This window comes from Labrus mixtus, chromosome 7, assembly GCF_963584025.1.
Source record: "Labrus mixtus chromosome 7, fLabMix1.1, whole genome shotgun sequence".
NCBI classification, from domain to species: domain Eukaryota; kingdom Metazoa; phylum Chordata; class Actinopteri; order Labriformes; family Labridae; genus Labrus; species Labrus mixtus.
Genome location: NC_083618.1, coordinates 9,636,798 through 9,655,648, shown reverse-complemented (window position 1 = coordinate 9,655,648; position 18,851 = coordinate 9,636,798). Strand labels below are relative to the sequence as shown.

At 43.3% G+C, this 18,851-nt stretch overlaps 2 protein-coding genes across 3 annotated transcripts in view; one reads left to right on the top strand and one right to left on the bottom strand.

The window, feature by feature from the left end:
• The window catches only part of LOC132977808 (low-density lipoprotein receptor-related protein 1-like), a 93,680-nt gene that overhangs the window by 63,594 nt on the left and 11,235 nt on the right, over positions 1-18,851 (top strand). For both annotated transcript variants that reach the window (XM_061042660.1, XM_061042661.1), the window contains exons 31-65: positions 257-351; positions 1,030-1,179; positions 1,299-1,439; positions 1,654-1,779; positions 1,913-2,044; positions 2,164-2,298; positions 2,883-3,012; positions 3,319-3,445; positions 3,540-3,691; positions 3,810-3,934; positions 4,034-4,408; positions 8,097-8,286; positions 8,379-8,583; positions 8,781-8,973; positions 11,933-12,058; positions 12,358-12,486; positions 12,572-12,691; positions 12,794-12,907; positions 12,999-13,148; positions 13,400-13,522; positions 13,626-13,742; positions 14,163-14,291; positions 14,388-14,510; positions 14,637-14,777; positions 15,152-15,339; positions 15,450-15,633; positions 15,715-15,800; positions 15,907-16,026; positions 16,213-16,400; positions 17,043-17,248; positions 17,356-17,544; positions 17,652-17,800; positions 17,897-17,990; positions 18,096-18,212; positions 18,591-18,710. In XM_061042660.1, the coding sequence (XP_060898643.1) occupies positions 257-351; positions 1,030-1,179; positions 1,299-1,439; positions 1,654-1,779; positions 1,913-2,044; positions 2,164-2,298; positions 2,883-3,012; positions 3,319-3,445; positions 3,540-3,691; positions 3,810-3,934; positions 4,034-4,408; positions 8,097-8,286; positions 8,379-8,583; positions 8,781-8,973; positions 11,933-12,058; positions 12,358-12,486; positions 12,572-12,691; positions 12,794-12,907; positions 12,999-13,148; positions 13,400-13,522; positions 13,626-13,742; positions 14,163-14,291; positions 14,388-14,510; positions 14,637-14,777; positions 15,152-15,339; positions 15,450-15,633; positions 15,715-15,800; positions 15,907-16,026; positions 16,213-16,400; positions 17,043-17,248; positions 17,356-17,544; positions 17,652-17,800; positions 17,897-17,990; positions 18,096-18,212; positions 18,591-18,710 (5,189 nt within the window). The remainder of the gene's footprint in view (positions 1-256; positions 352-1,029; positions 1,180-1,298; positions 1,440-1,653; positions 1,780-1,912; positions 2,045-2,163; positions 2,299-2,882; positions 3,013-3,318; positions 3,446-3,539; positions 3,692-3,809; positions 3,935-4,033; positions 4,409-8,096; positions 8,287-8,378; positions 8,584-8,780; positions 8,974-11,932; positions 12,059-12,357; positions 12,487-12,571; positions 12,692-12,793; positions 12,908-12,998; positions 13,149-13,399; positions 13,523-13,625; positions 13,743-14,162; positions 14,292-14,387; positions 14,511-14,636; positions 14,778-15,151; positions 15,340-15,449; positions 15,634-15,714; positions 15,801-15,906; positions 16,027-16,212; positions 16,401-17,042; positions 17,249-17,355; positions 17,545-17,651; positions 17,801-17,896; positions 17,991-18,095; positions 18,213-18,590; positions 18,711-18,851) is intronic.
• LOC132977809 (delta-type opioid receptor) lies at positions 4,764-6,800 on the bottom strand. The gene has a single exon (XM_061042662.1). It carries the CDS (start codon positions 5,960-5,962, stop codon positions 4,952-4,954), a length of 1,011 nt encoding a protein of 336 aa, XP_060898645.1. The 5' UTR covers positions 5,963-6,800; the 3' UTR covers positions 4,764-4,951.

Sequence of the window (18,851 nt, the reverse complement as noted above, 5' to 3'; positions counted from 1 at the left end):
TGTCTCGTAGATTTACTTGAGATTAAAATAGGCAAAAGGTGTGAGATGGGTTGGCTTCAGTGCAACAGGAACTCCAAATAATGAGTTTGTTTTACCTTTAGTCACATAGTCAGGCCGTGTTGTGAGGCCTTTATGTGGAATCAGACGGCCTGTGGTGGGAATTTAGTGATCAAGTCACCATGAATTATCGAAAAAAAATCTCATGCTGAAGTGTGCTGTGATTTTAGCTGACTCTCTTTCTCCTCACATCCTTCAGGAAACTCTACTGGACCGATGGGGACACCATCAACATGGCCAACACTGACGGCAGCAACCGCAGCGTCCTCTTCAGCAACCAGAAAGGCCCTGTTGGTGAGTTATATTCTCCAACTCTGTGTGACCACACCCTAGTGAAAGGGCACTACTCTGGGTGTCCCCTACTAAGGAGTTACATGCAGCAAATCTGTTTGGTGATTTTGACTTCATCCATCCTCGTTCACACTCATTAAGTCTGCATTAAGGTGACAGAAGAAGGTTGTTAGCTTCAAGTTAAAAAGGAAAACAGAGTAGCTGGATAGAAAACATGTATTTGTTTATAGTGGTGTCACAGATCACAAATCCCACTGTACAGATAGAATCACAGATTTTTCGTTCAAAATAGGCTATACATGTTGCTGTAATCCAACAACAATAACTGAAACAGTTAGAAAAACTTGAACTCCCTCTTTATTTTGTAAGGGCTTTTAAAATCTCAGCACAACAGACTGTAATACAAACAACTGTATCATTTTAAAAACAGTATTTGTTACGCCCTCCATCAAGGACATCAACTTTACAAACACCAAATAGAAATATTTGTGGAAACCAACTACTGGTAGTTGTTATCTGCAGATGTCTTTTTTGTAATGTGTGTTTAGCTGGATTAGAATGACCCTTGTTTCATTAGCAGGTGTTCGACTGTGAGATTCGAAGCTCTTTCAAACGAATCATAGAATATTCGATGTGGGCTCACCCCTAGCCACTACACTTCATCACTTTGCTTTTTTCCAGGTCTCTCCATTGACTTCGACACAGAGCAGCTTTACTGGATTAGCTCAGGAAACAGCACCATAAACCGCTGCAAACTGGACGGCTCTGCACTGGAGGTGCTTGAGGGGGTAAAGGGCAAGCTGACCAAAGCTACTGCTCTGGCAATCATGGGTAAGCCTCCAGAAAATCTTAAATTTAACCAGTGAGTTCAGCCATGACAAATTACAACCGGTTTTGTTTCCTATGTGCCTTCAAATGTTTGCCATCCTGCCTTGTGTTGTATTCTTTAGGGGACAAGTTGTGGTGGGCGGACCAAGGAACTGACCAGATTGGAACCTGTGACAAGGAGGATGGTGGCAGCTGGAAAGTCCTGAGGAATAGCACATCCCCCATGATGCACATGAAAATCTACAACGAAACTGTACAGAGAGGTTGGCTTTTTTTGTGAGCCTATGCAACATTTGTTTTTTGTTAAATAACTAAGCCAAAGAATAAATGTGTTTCATTGCATCACTGAAGGATGACTTCGCTTGCTGCGTGTAGCCTAGCCTGTCTATCTATTTCAAAGCACATCTGTTAATGTCTCTTTAACTCCTCTTTGATTTGCTTTGTTTATTTTTTTTTCTTGTGCTTTTGTGTTCCCAGGCACAAACCTATGCAGCAATAACAATGGAGACTGTTCCCAGCTGTGTCTCCCCACCTCCCCGACCACCAGAGCCTGCATGTGCACTGCAGGATACAGCTTGCGCACGGGGCAACAGTCCTGTGAGGGTAAGTCACATACTACCTTCTTGAATTAGCAAAATTTGGAATCAAAAGAATTGATGGAAACTAGAAATATGTAATGCAACACAACCTCGAAACTGCTCAGAACATGGGATTTATTTCTATTTGTTTTCTGCAGGTGTTGGCTCTTTCCTGCTGTACTCTGTGCATGAAGGCATACGTGGAATTCCTTTGGACCCATCAGATAAGTCGGACGCTCTGGTACCAGTGTCCGGCACATCGCTGGCTGTGGGCATAGATTTCCATGCTGGTACATTTTTTCCCTCATTTGTGAATTTTTTTTACCCTAGCATGAAGGTACCCAAGTTTTATCTTAATGTTTAAAAAAAATACCTCTTATATATTTAATCATTTATGCAAATTTCACAGACAACGACACTATCTACTGGGTGGACATGGGCCTGAGCACTATAAGCAGGGCCAAGAGGGACCAAACCTGGAGAGAGGACGTGGTCACGAATGGCATCGGTAGGGTGGAGGGCATCGCCGTCGACTGGATAGCAGGTAAGAGATTCCCCGAGACGTGGCATAAACACACCCGATCAAAACTGTGCAACCCAAACAGTGTCACTCATACATAAAGATGAGCTGTGCTTCACTTCGCATACTGTCAGAGTATCTATAATCATTAACCAGAGGAGGAGAGAGCGAAGGAAGATGAATCAGAAGCAATAAAAAAGGACTTTTTGTGCCAACTGTTAACAACAGTAAAGAGAAACATAAACAGACCCAGTAGGAAAAAAAGATCAAGGGGACACCTGAACGATGATGAGGACTTTCTTTATTTTTAAGGTCACGATATTTGTTATAGTGGATGCCAAGCAGGTTAATATCTATTTGCTTAAAGGTAAACTCCTGCACAGTGTCTTAATTGCAAACAAACATTCACTGACAAAGTTCTAGTACCGTAATGTTTGTTTGCAAGTTAGACAGTGTGCATGAGTTTTTGATGGGACACGTTGCTCTCCTACGCTCTCCTGTCTTATGAAATAGATGTGTGAAGCCTTTTTCTATTTTTAATATCTATATGAAAAAAATGCAAAGAATCTGCCATGAGATCATCAGCGTTTCTCGTCTATCCAATACAGGAAACATCTACTGGACAGACCAAGGCTTCGATGTGATTGAGGTGGCCAGACTGAATGGCTCCTTCCGTTATGTGGTGATATCACAGGGCCTGGACAAACCTCGAGCCATCACTGTTCACCCTGAGAAAGGGTAAGAGGAAACTCTAGCTTTCCTTAATCTGCCTCTGTTCTTTTTTTTCAATTACTAACAGAGTTATCTATTGGCTGTGTGTGTGTGTGTGTGTGTGTGTGTGTGTGTGTGTGTGTGTGTGTGTGTGTGTGTGTGTGTGTGTGTGTGTGTGTGTGTGTGTGTGTGTGTGTGTGTGTGTGTGTGTGTGTGTGTGTGTGTGTGTGTGTGTGTGTGTGTGTGTGTGTGTGTGTGTGTGTGTGTGTGTGTGTGTGTGTGTGTGTGTGTGTGTGTGTGTGTGTGTGTGTGTGTGTGTGTGTGTGTGTGCAGCTATCTGTTCTGGACAGAGTGGGGCCAATACCCCCGTATCGAACGCTCTCGTCTGGATGGAACTCAGAGGGCCGTCCTGGTCAATGCTAGTATCAGCTGGCCCAACGGCATCTCCATTGACTACGAGGTGCAGTATAACAGACCATCCAAGCATTTCTATCTCTGTATTAAAGCGCAAACAGTGGGCGTTATCTGAACCACAACTGTTTGTGTGCATGAAGGAGAGTCTGCTGTACTGGTGTGACGCCAGAACGGACAAGATTGAGCGAATCAACCTGGAGACGGGAGAGAACAGGGAGGTGGTGCTGGCCAACAACAACATGGACATGTTCTCTGTGTCTGTGTTTGAAAGCTACATCTACTGGAGTGACAGGTCAGACACTGATAAATACTCTTTGTGAACTATTGAACTATTTGTGAATGGTATTCATCTGTAGTCTTAATATTTATCTCTTCTCTGTTTACATTTTTGTCTCTCTTCTTTTAACCAGGACTCATGCTAACGGTTCCATAAAGAGAGGCAGCAAGGACAACGCCACAGACTCTGTGTCCCTGAGGACCGGTATTGGAGTGCAGCTTAAAGATATCAAGGTTTTCAACAGGGCCAGACAGCAAGGTAAGCACATGAGCGTAACGGTCACTTCATCAAAAGTCACTTAAAACATTTCACTTCCTAAATTCTACAGGTTCGATAATTATTTAATGTCATCTCCAGGAACAAACGTTTGTAAAGACAAAAATGGCGGGTGCCAGCAGCTCTGTCTTTACCGTGGCAACGCACAGCGCACGTGTGCCTGCGCCCATGGCATGCTGGCAGAAGACGGCTGTGGCTGCCGCGACTATGACGGTTACCTGCTCTACTCGGAACGCACCATACTAAAGAGTGTCCATCTGTCGGATGAAAACAACCTCAATGCGCCGATAAAACCTTTCGAGGACCCAGAGCACATGAAGAATGTCATAGCGCTCACCTTTGATTACCGAGGAGGGGGAGGAAAGGGTGCTAATCGAATATTCTTCAGTGATATTCACTTCGGCAACATCCAGCGGATCAGTGATGACGGATCAGACCGAAAAACTGTCGTAGAGAGTGAGTATTCCCACACATAACGCCGTGTTAAGCTTTTATAATAGTCTTTCTTCATCCATCCACCTCCACATGATTTATTACAAACAATATATTCACTGTATTCCCACTCCCATAGTTGATAGTGGGCCTGTCATTAGTCATTTTTTGTTTCTTTACTTTTTTTGTCATAACAAAGAACTTTCGTTGTAAACAGGCACCCATAACACTCCCACTGATCTAAACAGAAACAAGAAGACCCTATTCTGAAGCTGTTGCCAAACCACAAAAAACAACAAAAAAAAACAACCTTTTTTATCAGTGCTCGGAGAACACATTCATTCCTCCTATCTCAGCACAAGAACACACAAGTGCACTGTTAATGTTTTACCAAAGTGCCTTTACTTTAAACTGTTTACAAGAGATGCGTGATTCAAAACTGTTTGTCCCATGGTCTCTGTGGAGAAGCACATTCCAGGGCTACAGCTTGTAATAGTTTTATTGTGATTTAATCAGTTCCTGTGTCAAGTGTTCAGTTAAATAAGAGTATAGTTCATAGTTTTACTGTCATGCAGGAGCCATGGCCACAGCCCCGCTGGCCCTTTGCCCTCTTCTCTTAAAGAGCCCCAGTAGATCTTGTCTGAATCTTTGGGACATCAGAACATAAAGGATTGGGTTCATCACTGTAGAAGAATTAGCCATGAGGCGTGCGAAAACAGTGAAGGGTCCATAACGTGGTGAGGCGCCTGTGGCCCCTGAGCTTTCATTCGCCAATAATGCCAGCGTCAGGCCGTAGGACGGCAGCCAGCACACTGTGAAAGCCAGCACTAACATGGCCGACGTGTGGGTCACTTTGTTCTGGTAGCGCTCGACTTGAGGGGCTCTGCCGGCCTGCTGACTGAGCCACAGAAATATGTAGATTCTGCCGTATGCAGCTGCAATGGTAACCAGTGGAAGCAAGAAGGCCACGATGAAGTGAAACAATCCATAGATCAGCTGGTCTCGGTGGCAAATGAAAGAAAGGCAAGCAAGACCGTTGGTTTTTTGGGTAACAAAGCGAAAAACTAGCTGTGGAGCAGCCAGGCAGCAGGCGGGCACCCAAAGGATCACAGCAGCTACAGACACCCGCCGAGGGGAGAGCAGGCTGTACGCTCTGGTAGGGTGCACCACAGTCAGGTAGCGAGACACAGCCAGCGTTGCCAGAGTGAAGACGCTGGCAGAGGAGCAGGCCGATCCCAAGAAGCCCACCAGACGACACATGACGTCCCCGAACGGCCATTGCTGCATCACTATGGCAACGGTGTGGAAGGGAAGCATAGAGAGCAGGAGCAGGTCTGCAGCACTCAGAGCGAGCAGGAGGGCGTCTGTTCCTGTGCCTGTAAGGGAACTCTGAGAAGACTGTCCAGCCCTGCGTCTCCGCCTCCCACACAGGATCACCATCACCATCATGTGTCCTCCAACTCCCAGCAGAAGAATCAGAACATCTAATATCGGGACAAGGACCTGCTCCACATTGTTCTGTCCAGAGCCACTGCTGTTCCCAAGATCCTCTGCACGTGTAGAGTTTCTCAGCAGCATCCTGTGTTTAGTAATGGATATGTCTCCCACTCAAGCTGCCACTGTTAACACAGTTTGCTTTGGGTTGGGTCAAATATGCCCAAGCAGGTCATAAAACTGCTGATAGTACATGTGGGAATAATAACTCATACAGGGCTTCATTAGCAGTTTTACACAGACATTCCATCACACTGATGTCACTTTTTCCCTTGATGATGTTAAAAATAAAGAATAAGTACTAAAGTACATTAATAAATACTTAAAAAGCATACATTCACTTTGCTTCTTATATTGTGAACATATAGAATAAGGTTTCGTTCACTCCTGTAATTGTTTTTCATTGTTCAAGCCGCTGAAAATATTCTGTATGTGAATCCATTCCTGACCTTGCAATCAGGCCCGCCTCTGATTGGCTGAGGGTGGTAACGAGGCTGAAATAACATTAGATGTCTCTGTGGAAGTCAAGACCTCTTCTGATTTCTCTGCTGCTGGTGATTTCAGCCCTCTCCCAGGACACAAGCGTTGAGGGCTAAATGCCCCCCGATCGTGCGATTTCCTGTCACCTCAGAGCAGGCAGTTACTCCACACGACATCTCAATCAGGCCTGTGCTCAGCGATCCACAATCAGCCTCTGAGGGACAGACCTACCGAGAAATGCAATTGTTGCAGAGAGAGAAACGAGAGGCAAATACCTCGACAGTAGGAGACGATAACACTGAGCAAAGCGGCAGGTGAACTCTGGACTGATTATCAGCTTGCCGGCAGGAGATGGGCTGGCCTTCTCTCTGTGGGAGGGCCTATTAAAGCCAAACATAGTTTTTAATTTCCCAGGGTCCAATGTTTATATTCACACTCTGAAAGGATACCTATGTTTTCTAAAAGTTGTGTCTGTGCACACAACACAAAAAAAACAGAACATACACAGATAGAGTTTACCGATGAGAGACAAGCTGAGTGGAATACTGTTTGCCTTCAGAAATCAGGGTAATTATTGACTGCCTGACTGATAGCGAAACACTGAACTGCTATCACTCCCACTGCACATAAAGGCAATAAAAAAGTAAGTGTCAGTAAAACCAGCTGAGCTCGAGAGCTGTAATTCAGCTCATGTGTTAGTTAGCTGTAAACAACAAGCCAAAAATGTACATGCACCAAGATAGGCTTTGGTCAACAAAGTGAAGGCAAACAGAAGTGAAAAGCAATAACTTGAGTGGAGAGTGCTTGAAGCCGGAGATTTACAATTCATTAACAGCTCCGAAGAAAGAGGAAATAGGAGAGAATGGATTTCATGGGTCTTCTCATTGGTTTTCAGGGCATTGATTTACGAGTGCAAAAAGCAGAGACGTGGTTGTTGTTTTGCACTGCATGCCTTCGCTCGGCTCGCCAGATGCTTTGCTTCATTCACAGCCTCTTAGCACGAGCCAGACAAATGTTGATTCATGTCTGCCGGCCTGCTTCGCACTTGAGTTTTTGAGGTGTAGTGTTAAGTGTCCCACCTGGCAGTGAACCTCACTGATCCTGCGGCCTCAGCTGTGATAGAGTGAGATCACATTCATGCCTTGAAAGCTGCTAATCTGTGGACCTTCACTGTTCCTTTGCAATCACAGTGTCAAAAGGCAAGTATTAGACTGATGTGTTTTCAAATGAAGTCTTAGTGTGTGCAAGTATTGTTTCTCTAAATTCCAGCAGCTGTTTCTTTCCTCCGCTACAGAACTTTATGTCCCCCCCATTTTGGCTGACTGTTGTCTGTCCTCTGGCCTCTATGCAGGCAGGGAGCTTAGTTCAACACTGAAGGAGCAGAAAGAATGACTTTTATACTTCTCATCTGTTAATGAGGTAGTGCGATGGAAAATAATGCGATAGCCAGCAACTGTTAATGTGACCTTTTTAGTGAGCTATTTGCTGGATAAAAGCCTTGAATCACACTGTGTTCTTGGTCATTAATACCAAGCTGTCATGTCCGCAGCACTGACTCTGTGCTGAAACATAACAGTCTGCCAGCACTGAGCTGCTGAGAGAGAATCCACACTTGGCCTTTTAACACAGCGCTGAGACTGACGTGCTTTTTTCCTTCACTCTTTTCTCTCCTGTCTTCTCCCTCTGTTCCTTTTTTATCTGTATTCATCGCTATCTTTCTCCCCTGCCTCTTTTTCAGATGTGGGCTCGGTGGAGGGCTTGGCCTACCACAGGGGCTGGGATATGCTGTACTGGACCAGCTACACTACCTCCACCATCACCCGGCACACGGTGGATCAGAGCCACTGGGGCGCCGTAGACCGGCACACCGTGGTCACCATGTCTGGAGACGACCACCCCAGAGCTTTTGTCCTTGATGAGTGTCAGAGGTTAGAATAAATACATTAAATCAGAGCACACCTACCTTTCATTCACAACATCTCAACATGTGCACATCACTGATCTGCATTCTCTTCTGCAGCCTCATGTTCTGGACCAACTGGAACGAGCAGTCTCCCAGTATCATGCGTGCCACCCTCACTGGTTCCAATGTTCTGGTCATCATAGGCAATGACATCAGAACCCCCAATGGCCTCGCTATTGACCACCGTGCAGAAAAATTGTATTTCTCTGACGCCACGCTGGACAAGATAGAACGCTGCGAGTATGACGGAACCAGGCGCTATGTGAGTGATGCTCCCATGCAGACACACGTGGTTGGCACGCATATCAAGCTGCAGAGAAATACTTCTTCTGCAGCATGATTGTAATATGATGTTGCCTAATAACTGCTATGAGTTGTGTTTATTCTTAAAAGTTTGTTGCAAATATGTAATATTCTGAATATATGAGATCATGTCTGTGCTTGTGTCTCCCCCTGCAGGTGGTGTTGAAGAATGAGCCAGTTCACCCGTTTGGCCTGTCTGTGTACGGGGACTACATCTTCTGGACAGACTGGGTGAGGAGGGCTGTGCTCCGGGCCGACAAATACACAGGAGGAGATATGAAGGTGCTGCGAGCCGATATTCCCCAGCAGCCAATGGGCATTGTTGCTGTGGCCAACGACACCAACAGCTGTGAGTAGCAGTTTTTGATAATCTGGTGCGCGTGTATGCGCCTGTGTGTGTGTGTGTCATAACTATTAGTATAACTATTGTCTAAGAAATGTTGTGACTAAAAAAGTGTATTGTTGGCGGGAATGATAAAATCCTTCATTACAGCACTGTTTCAGACTTGTATAGCACTTTTCAAAGAACATTAAAGTAACACAAAATGCTTTACATAAACAACAGATCTTAAGGTTGAATGTAAAAATGTAAGATAGCGAAATAAGAAGATAATCAAAGGGAGGTCATACATTATATAGTAAAACACAAAAAGATCATCTAGAACAGGGATGTCAGACATACGGCCCGTGGGCTCGTATTTTCCCCGAATTGTATTAAAACCTATGTAAAATGAGCAACGTAAAGGTTGATATCATGATACGAATATTAATGAAACGGGGCACTTTGAACTATCTTCTCAGCAGGGAGTATCACAAGCTGCTCCTGCATTACCCTGGTAATACATTACATCAGCAAACAGGCTGAACACCTGAGAGAGGTGACACAGAATGCAGGTTTTCAAGAGAGATCGAAGGAGCGATATTTCTTTTAGTTTTATTTGCTCACAAGTTGCCAGAATTTCATCAAAGCTACGGGACTTAACCGCAGGCACACCGCTGCACTGCGCACGCATCCTGACGGTCTTCAGTTCTGTGCACACTTCTTTCCAGTTTCTCCTGTCTTCACTGATGTAAAACAAAAGTTTTGGCTGATAATAACAAAGCTTCCTATGGAGTGAGCCACAAAGAGCAGCTTGTGCAAATAAAAAAAAAATCCGGCCCAGACCGTATCCACACATCCAGACGTTGAGCCTGACGCATCTCCCGACTAGTTTTACCTCTGGTTATTGTAAAAAACAGTACATTTAAAATTAATATTAACTGATTTTATTTACAGATGGTTCATTTTTAGGTCACCCAGAGGTGAACGTGTTGTGTTAATCACCTAAAAGTTTCAGCGCGACATCACTTCTAAATGCGACTTTATCACCAGCTTTCATCAGACTGTAAAAATATAACTATTACTGAACAGTTCATTCTTATCCAAAAACGATATCACGCACAGGCTGCCCGATCATACATCGTCCGCTGGTTTAACCGAGGAGCATCGCTAAAATGCTTTCTCGAATTGCGCACGGAGATGGCACAGATTCATGGCGCATAAAAAGTCAGTGACAGAGTTAGATTACAATATTGCGGACACGTAGAAGAACGGACTGCCAGACTCATATAAAAAGTCTTTTAACTGAGTTTACTTAGTTGAAAAACGTGCACTCCACACGGAGCTGATCAGACTGCAGTGCACAACGCTGAAGGATCAATTCAAGTCTGTTGGTTTGGAAACATGTTATCATTTTATAATGCCTCACACTAAAATACCTGAAGATGACTTCGGTCTTACATCAAATGCACTCTGTGTGTTTGTGACAACTTATTAATGTGAGCAGGTTTTATCTGTAATGAACCTTAACGAGTGCAAACTGTGCTGTGGCCTGAAAACACACAGATCTAAAGTCTCTCTCTCTCTCTCTCTCTCTCTCTCTCTCTCTCTCTCTCTCTCTCTCTCTCTCTCTCTAATGCACTGTGTCAAAGTTTGTATAACCTTGAACAGCAATATTTAAATATAATATAATAATCTCAAACAAAACATAATTATTGATTTTTTCTTCTGTTATGGTGTACATTGAAATATTTCCATATGCCAACATGCAGTTTGCAATGACAGTTAACCCCTCTGCTTAATGTTAAAGTTTTCTATACAATCATACATTAGCCTATATATCCATGTGTTGAGTTATAGTGATGTTGGCAAAATTAGTCCGGCCCACTTGAGGTCTCATTTGAACAAATCCGGCCCCCGACCCAATAGAACTTTGACATCCCTGATCTAGAAGAATAAGATATAAAAATGGGATGTATAGATCAATAAAATGGACTTCAATGTTTTATAAATACATTTAAAAAAGTTCCACTACATGAAATTTAATTAAAAGATCAACTAAAATGACAGGTGACCAGTTTGCATTTATGAATATTGACATCTTGCATGAATGTTAAATTAATTTTAAAACTTTAAAAAGAATTAATTTACGGTCAAAAATCTATTATGAAATATTGAAGGGAGTAAAAGACAAAGTGGAAGCATTTATTTTCACATGTGCCAAAAAACACTTAAAAAGATCATATTGAAAAAAATAATTAATCAAAAATTAACAATTAATGTATTGTCAATTTTAAATGTAAAACATTATGTTATCTCATATAACTTAAAATGTACCAACATCACTATGGAGCTTATAGATTGGACACATTTTTTTAATGTTTATAATGTGTTCTGTTTAGTGAACTGTAACAATACAAATCGCCATTCCTTGGTAGTAACATGAAATTAAAAATCGTACCCTTTCACAGAAAAGTTTTTAAATAGCCTCCGTTTCAGTTGAGAGTTGCACTGAAACAATCACAAACTGAAAACACATGAACAAAGCAGCTTTTCTGACCTGACAGAGCAGATAATGAACAGGAGTGATATAGCAGATGCACTGTATACACTCCAAACTTTCTTTCTTCACCTCATCTTGTTCACAGCTTAGTATTTGTATTCTACCCTGCGTTTTATTTTCTTCCATATCGACAGCCATCTTCTCCCTCAAGTTGCCTCCTTCGTACTCGCTTACGCTCCAATACCCAGAGCAACCATACAAGCTGAGAGTCTGCAGTCATAGCTGCAAATCCCATTTAGATTGAGTCATATTGAATTATGCATTGAGCAGAGGCACATAAGTGTATCTGTCCGTCTGCTGATGTGGATACACGTGTGTGTGTGTGTGTGTGTGTGTGTGTGTGTGTGTGTGTGTGCGTGTGTGCGTGTGCGCGTGTGCGCGTGTGCATGTGGCTAACCTCCCCTAACTCTCCTCATCTCTGCATAGGTGAGTTCTCTCTGTGCCGTGTCAACAACGGCGGATGTCAGGACCTGTGTTTGCTGACCTCTGAGGGAAGGGTCAACTGCAGTTGCCGTGGCGACAGGAAGCTTTTGGAAGACAATACATGCATAGGTAATAATACAAGGCAGGGAATTTAAAAAAAAAATGTCTTCAGAGGGAGCAGATGTGACACCACACAGATGCTTTAAAAAGTTTTCCCAAGCACAGCATTTAATGAAAATATTGTATTAAAGTTTTTTAATTGAATATGCAGATACTGGTGTGTGTAAATGAACTTTTTGTTAAGCTGATCACAATCTACTAGAGTTAAAAGATAGAACTAAGATTAGGTGTGGAATGGATTAGGAGTACTGCCAATTTTCCATGCCGATTGCCTCGTTGAAGGAAACTATTCTGTTTGTGTCTCACAGCTCTCAACACAACATGCAACAACATTGATGAGTTTGAGTGTGGAAATGGAGACTGCGTTAACTACACACTGACTTGTGACGGCATGGCCCACTGCAAGGACAAGTCTGATGAGAAACAGTCCTACTGTGGTGAGTTTTAATAAACAGTGTCAGTAATGTTTGTTTTGTTGACACTTGTTAATTGACTCTGTATCTCTTCATGTGTGGTTCTCAGCAAACCGTGTGTGTAAGAAGGGTTACAGGCGGTGTGTGAACAGCCGCTGTGTGGGGCACAGCTCCTGGTGCAACGGGCAGGACGACTGTGGAGACAATTCAGATGAAGTCTTCTGTAACTGTGAGTCAAGTGTAATGATTAAACAGGTTCCTCACACCTGAGGTCTTGTGATATTTTCTAAAGAAGATCCTCCTAAATGACTCCTTTGTTTCTGTTTAACAGCCACACTGTGCTCAGCTGATCAGTTCCAGTGCAGAGACGGAGGCTGCATCTCCAACTCCAGCAAATGTGACCAGAAAGTGGACTGTGCAGATGCCAGTGATGAGATGAACTGCAGTAAGTTCAAAATGATCTGCCTTTTTTTCACTATTATAACCTTCTTCCAGACTTCAGTAAAATAAAAAGTCACGCTGCTCTCTTTGTTAAGCTGCCACGGACTGTTCCAGCTACTTCCACCTGGGAGTGAAGGGAGTGACATTTCAGAAGTGTGAGTTCACCACACTCTGCTATGCTCCCTCATGGCTGTGTGATGGAGCTAACGACTGTGGAGACTTCTCAGATGAAAGAAACTGCCCAGGTATTTTATCCCCTCCTGGAATACACATGACTTGTTTTTTCTTAATGTACATGCAATAGTCAAGAAAATCATTGAAATGATGGGTTTCACAGAATTATAGGAGAAATTCATTTAAATGGAAAAAACTAAGAACTTTTCTATCCCTTAGATTGTGGTTTGAGAGGGGGAAAAAGGAAATTCAGTATTATCCCTCTCCATCTTAGCTTAAGTTTGAGAGGTTTCCTACTTTAACTTTTCGGTCTTTCTGCCAGGGAGCGGGAAAACAAAGTGCCCCACGCCCTTCTTCGCCTGTCCTAGTGGGCGTTGTATCCCCATGAGCTGGACCTGTGATAAGGAGAATGACTGTGAGAACGGTGCAGACGAGGCTCACTGTGGTAAGTCGAGACTCAAAACTCCTAAACAAAGCAGAGCTGCGGTGGACGATTATTTTGTTTTGTTGCTTCTATTTTGCATTCATTCTTTTTTTCGCACCTATAGATAAATTCTGCTCGGCCTCTCAGTTCGAGTGTGGGAACCACCGCTGCATCCCCAACCGCTGGGTGTGTGACGGAGCTGACGACTGTGGGGACAGCAGTGATGAGGACAGCAAGTGCAGTGAGTGTTGTGCACAAAGCGTGTGTGAATAAAAATACAAACGCTGTAAACATATTTACCTATAATAGAAAAATATATGTATTTGCGTTTTATTCTCAAACTAAAAGGAATCTCCTCATTGGTGGACATTTTTATTCTAATGTTTTCTTACTTCTTGCCACTTCTTCAGGTGAATACTGCATTATACTCTGCACCAAAAATTTGGCAAAAAGTAATTCTAAAAAAAAAGTATGAAAACTTAGGAGTGCCTTTTCTGTCCCTGAAATGTTGCGGTGATAGAACTATGTGGTTGCTTTTGGAGCTCATAGCCTTTTGGTTACCTAGGATACAGAAAAGATTCAAAATGATCTTTAATAAAATCTCTACTAACTTCCCTATGGGGACTTTAAAGGGTATCTTATGAACTTCTCTCCGTCACAGAAGCCAAAACCTGCAGTCCTGAGGCCTTCCAGTGTCCAGGGTCACATTTGTGTATCCCTCAGCGCTGGAAGTGCGATGGAGACAAAGACTGTCCTGACGGGGCTGACGAGAGCGTCAAAGCTGGCTGTAGTGAGTGCAAGGGTCATCATCTAAAAACGTTTATTCAATGTTCTTCATCGGAGGGGTTGTAAAATGTATTTTCCTCACCGAATATTTGTATTTCAGTGTTCAACAACACGTGCAGCAGCAATGAGTTCATGTGCCAGAACCGCCAGTGTATCCCCAAACACTTTGTGTGTGACCATGACAACGACTGCAGCGATGGCTCAGACGAGTCTCAGGAGTGCGGTGAGTGGAACCATGACCTCTCAGTTCTGATGGGGCCATTATAAAAAAAAAGCTCTCACCCCATCATCCATGCTTTTAACAACTCTCCTTCTTTCTTTTGTCCTTTTTTTTCCCCCCCCGATGCAGAATATCCAACATGTGGAGCAAACGAGTTCCGTTGTGCCAATGGCCGCTGCCTCATCCAGAGTTCATGGGAGTGTGATGGAGACTTTGACTGCCATGACCGCTCAGATGAAGCCCCAAAGAACCCTCGCTGCACCGGTTCAGGTTAGTCAACATAGCCTCTCCAGACTCACAAAACTTTTTCCTACTTTATCTTTTTGTATTTACAGCATTTGGTTAGTCATTGACATTAGAGTGAATTAGATGTGGTTGCATCAAATTGCTGTTTCCTATTTTGATCTGTCACCTTTGAGCTTGATGATGTAAACAAGAAAGTTGCAGCCAAATGAGGATAAACTACATTATTGCTAATACAGAAAACAGACATCCAATAAGATATATAACACCATTATTTGGTTTTATCTTTTGGGCAACAAGAAAGTTCTGTCAATACTAACACACTGAAATGATATAAGCTGCACAGGTTGACATTTACACTTCATTTGTTTCTCATTTTGTTTCATTTTGCCATCAAACAGAGAAGAAATGTAACGACACAGCTTACGCCTGCAATAATGGAAACTGCATCAATGAGACACTGCTCTGTGATCATAAAGACGACTGTGGCGATGGCTCAGACGAGCTGAACTGCTTTATTAACGAATGTCTGAACAGCAAACTGAGCGGCTGCTCTCAGCTCTGTGAAGACCTCAAGATCGGCTTCAAGGTAAAAGAACAGCGTGGAATTCTGACGTGGGTTCCGTTGTAATAGAGAGACGTTAAATAAGCATGCACAGTTTGCTTTATCTGCTCTGTCTGCACTTTGCCTTCTCACAGTGCAGATGCCACCCTGGCTTCCGTCTGAAGGACGACGGGAAGACGTGTGTGGACATAGACGAGTGCACAACCACCTATCCCTGCACGCAGCGCTGCATCAACACTCACGGAAGCTTCCACTGTCTGTGCGTGGAGGGTTTCCAGCTTAGCCCTGAAAACCCCACCATATGCAAATCCACCTCTGGTAAGGAACATGACAAGATGAATGGCTCCAAGGAGAAGTTAGAGGTAAATTCACTCAAATGTTATGCCTCTCTCCCTGCAGATGAAGAACCCTTCCTGATCTTTGCCAACCGCTACTACCTGAGAAAGCTCAACCTAGACGGCTCCAATTACACTCTGCTCAAACAGGTCAGACCAGCAGATAGAATTCTGTAGAAGCGCTTAGGAATCCTGCAAATGACATTGCAGAGGCTTATCTTTGGCCCGGACTGATGCAGCTCCTTTCCTTTGACAGGGATTGAACAATGCTGTGGCTCTGGACTTTGACTATCGCCAGCAGATGATTTATTGGACCGATGTGACCACACAAGGCAGCATGATCCGACGCATGCACATCAACGGCAGCGATGTTCAGGTCAGTGTTAGAGGATCTTGACTAAAGCAGTAAACAGTTCATGTGCTGAAAGTACCTTGTTAGTGTTAGAGACCAATTTAAAAATTATTCATTTATCTTCATGCTTATGTTGGTGTTGTTCGACAATCTATAAAAATGTTAGGGTTAAGATTCATAAAGATTATTCTGCTTGCCTTTTTTTGTTAGGTCCTTCATCGCACATCACTCAGCAACCCAGATGGTCTGGCAGTTGACTGGGTGGGAGGAAACCTGTACTGGTGTGATAAAGGACGGGACACCATCGAGGTTTCTAAGCTGAATGGAGCATACCGGACGGTTCTGGTCAACAGCGGCCTGAGGGAGCCACGTGCGGTGGCTTTGGACGTACGCTACGGGTAAGAGTAACACAGGGAGACTTTACAGATGTGGGTCAAAAGTAGAAAGAAATGTTCCTTTAAGCTAGCTGATTTTGTTTCATACTTTTTGTATGTCATGTCGGTTCAGTTCATTAACACTGTCAATTCAGAAACTGCTAACAGAGTTAGCTATATAGTTGAATCAAAGAGTGTATAAAAGAAGTAGATGTAGCCACCTTGCAAAGCATTCCCTGCTTTATGGTTGATTTTACACTTAATATACAGTAGGTCCATATACCATCATACTATTTTAAGACTTTGAAATAGTGACAGAGGCCAAAACATTTTTAGGAAAATGTTTGCTTGGGTGATAATTCAACTGAGAAGTAGGTTCATTTTCTCATCTGGTTTTATAAAATCTGACCTTTTTTGCAAACGATGGAGTCGATCCGATGCTGGTCTTTCAAAAGGATGCAGTTTAGGGCACTCTGGCGTTGGCCACATTTTATATACAGCCTGAGTTAGACTGTTTGTAAGTCATGCACTTGTTCTGATTTAGTAAATATGTTTAAAACGTATTGTTAAGTTAAAAAATATATATATATATTGTAAACTAGTGGATGTAAAGAATTCTGCTCTGTTGAGACCATCAAACCAAACTAATTCAGCACATCACCACAGGTACTTGTACTGGTCAGACTGGGGTGACAGCCCCCACATTGGCAGGGTTGGGATGGATGGCACCAACAGAAGTGTCATTGTTGAAGATAAGATCACCTGGCCTAATGGTCTAACTCTGGACTTTGTCAACGATCGGATCTACTGGGCTGATGCTAGAGAGGACTACATCGCATTCGCCAGCCTTGATGGAACCAACAGACACACACGTAAAAAAAAAACACAATTTATTATTTTCCCATTATTATTATTATTATTTTTTTATTTTTTTGTGTTGTTACTCATTTTTTGGCTGATGTGCTTTGTGCTCCTGTAGTTATGGTTCAGGATATCCCCCACATCTTTGCTATGACCCTGTTTGAGGAGTACATCTACTGGACAGACTGGGAGACAAAGTCAATCAACAGAGCTCACAAAACTCAGGGAGTCAACAAGACCGTGCTGATAAGCACCTTACACAGACCCATGGACGTCCACATTTACCACCCGTACCGCCAGCCTCAAGGTAACACCTAACCCCCTTTATTTCAAGAGCACATGTAAGTCTTTTTCTACTGCAACTTTTGTGTGATCTTCTCTGAATTCTACTTGTGTCTTTTCCCTTTGCCTCAGTGGATGGGCATCCCTGTCAAACCAACAATGGAGGCTGCAGTAACCTGTGTCTGCTCTCACCTGGAGGTGGCTATAAGTGTGCCTGCCCCACTAACTTCTATTTAGCAGCTGATGGCAGACAGTGCTTGTCTAACTGCACTGCAAGTCAGGTGAGATAGAGATTATGTCGATGCTCTTGATTTAGACATTTGCCTGTAGAAAAACATGATCTAACTGAATGAATACATGCTTATCTCTTCTTTCAGTTTGTCTGCAAAAATGACAAATGCATTCCTTTCTGGTGGAAGTGTGACACAGAGGATGACTGTGGGGACCGATCAGATGAGCCTGCAGAGTGCCGTGAGTGATGATTGCATTCTGACGATCATAGTCCTGATACCATGACTTTGCAGAATGATTTTGTTTAATTTGGTTGATGATGAGCTGTGTGTGTCGTCTATGTAGCTGAGTTTAAGTGCAGACCGGGTCAGTTCCAGTGTGGTACAGGCATCTGCACCAACCCTGCCTACATCTGTGATGGAGACAATGACTGCCAGGACAACTCTGATGAGGCCAACTGCGGTACTCACACCTAGACATTCTTACATGGTTTAAAACTGCTTCATGGGCAGGGGTCTCCCTTCTTCTGAGAGCTATTTTGAAAAGATTAATGTGGCCAATAGCTTCTTGCCGACATCACTTACAATAAGTCACATAATGTAGCATAATGATAATCTGAGTATTTGTTCAAATTGAAGTGGGAAGAGGCTTTAAATGCTTTTATTGTCTATGTATTTTTTGCTCGCAGTCTGTGAAGTTCTTGGTGAGCTACTGAAGCACAGCCATGAGCCATGAGCTACCAGTAGCTCTGAGCGATGTATTGGAGACCCCTGTTCTTATGTGTATCCAGAATAACCAATATGCACTGCAACTCATCTCCTGTTGTCTCTCTTTCTCCAGACATCCATGTGTGCCTGCCAAGTCAGTTCAAATGCAGCCACCCGAGTCGCTGCATCCCTGGCATCTTCCGCTGCAATGGACAGGACAACTGTGGAGAGGGAGAGGATGAGAAGGACTGCCGTGAGTTTCTGTGCCCTCCTTTGGGCCCTCTGTTAACTTTTCAGTTCTTGAGTCAGTTTCACAATGATGAACTTAGAACAGTATGAAACACTTGTTTAGAGCAAATATACTGTATATCTTGTACTTAAATCTTGGCTTCAT

What these genes read in the sequence shown, in the direction of transcription:
- LOC132977809 (XM_061042662.1), bottom strand. Translation starts at nt 5,962, where the DNA reads ATGCTGCTGAGAAACTCTACACGTGCAGAGGATCTTGGGAACAGCAGT.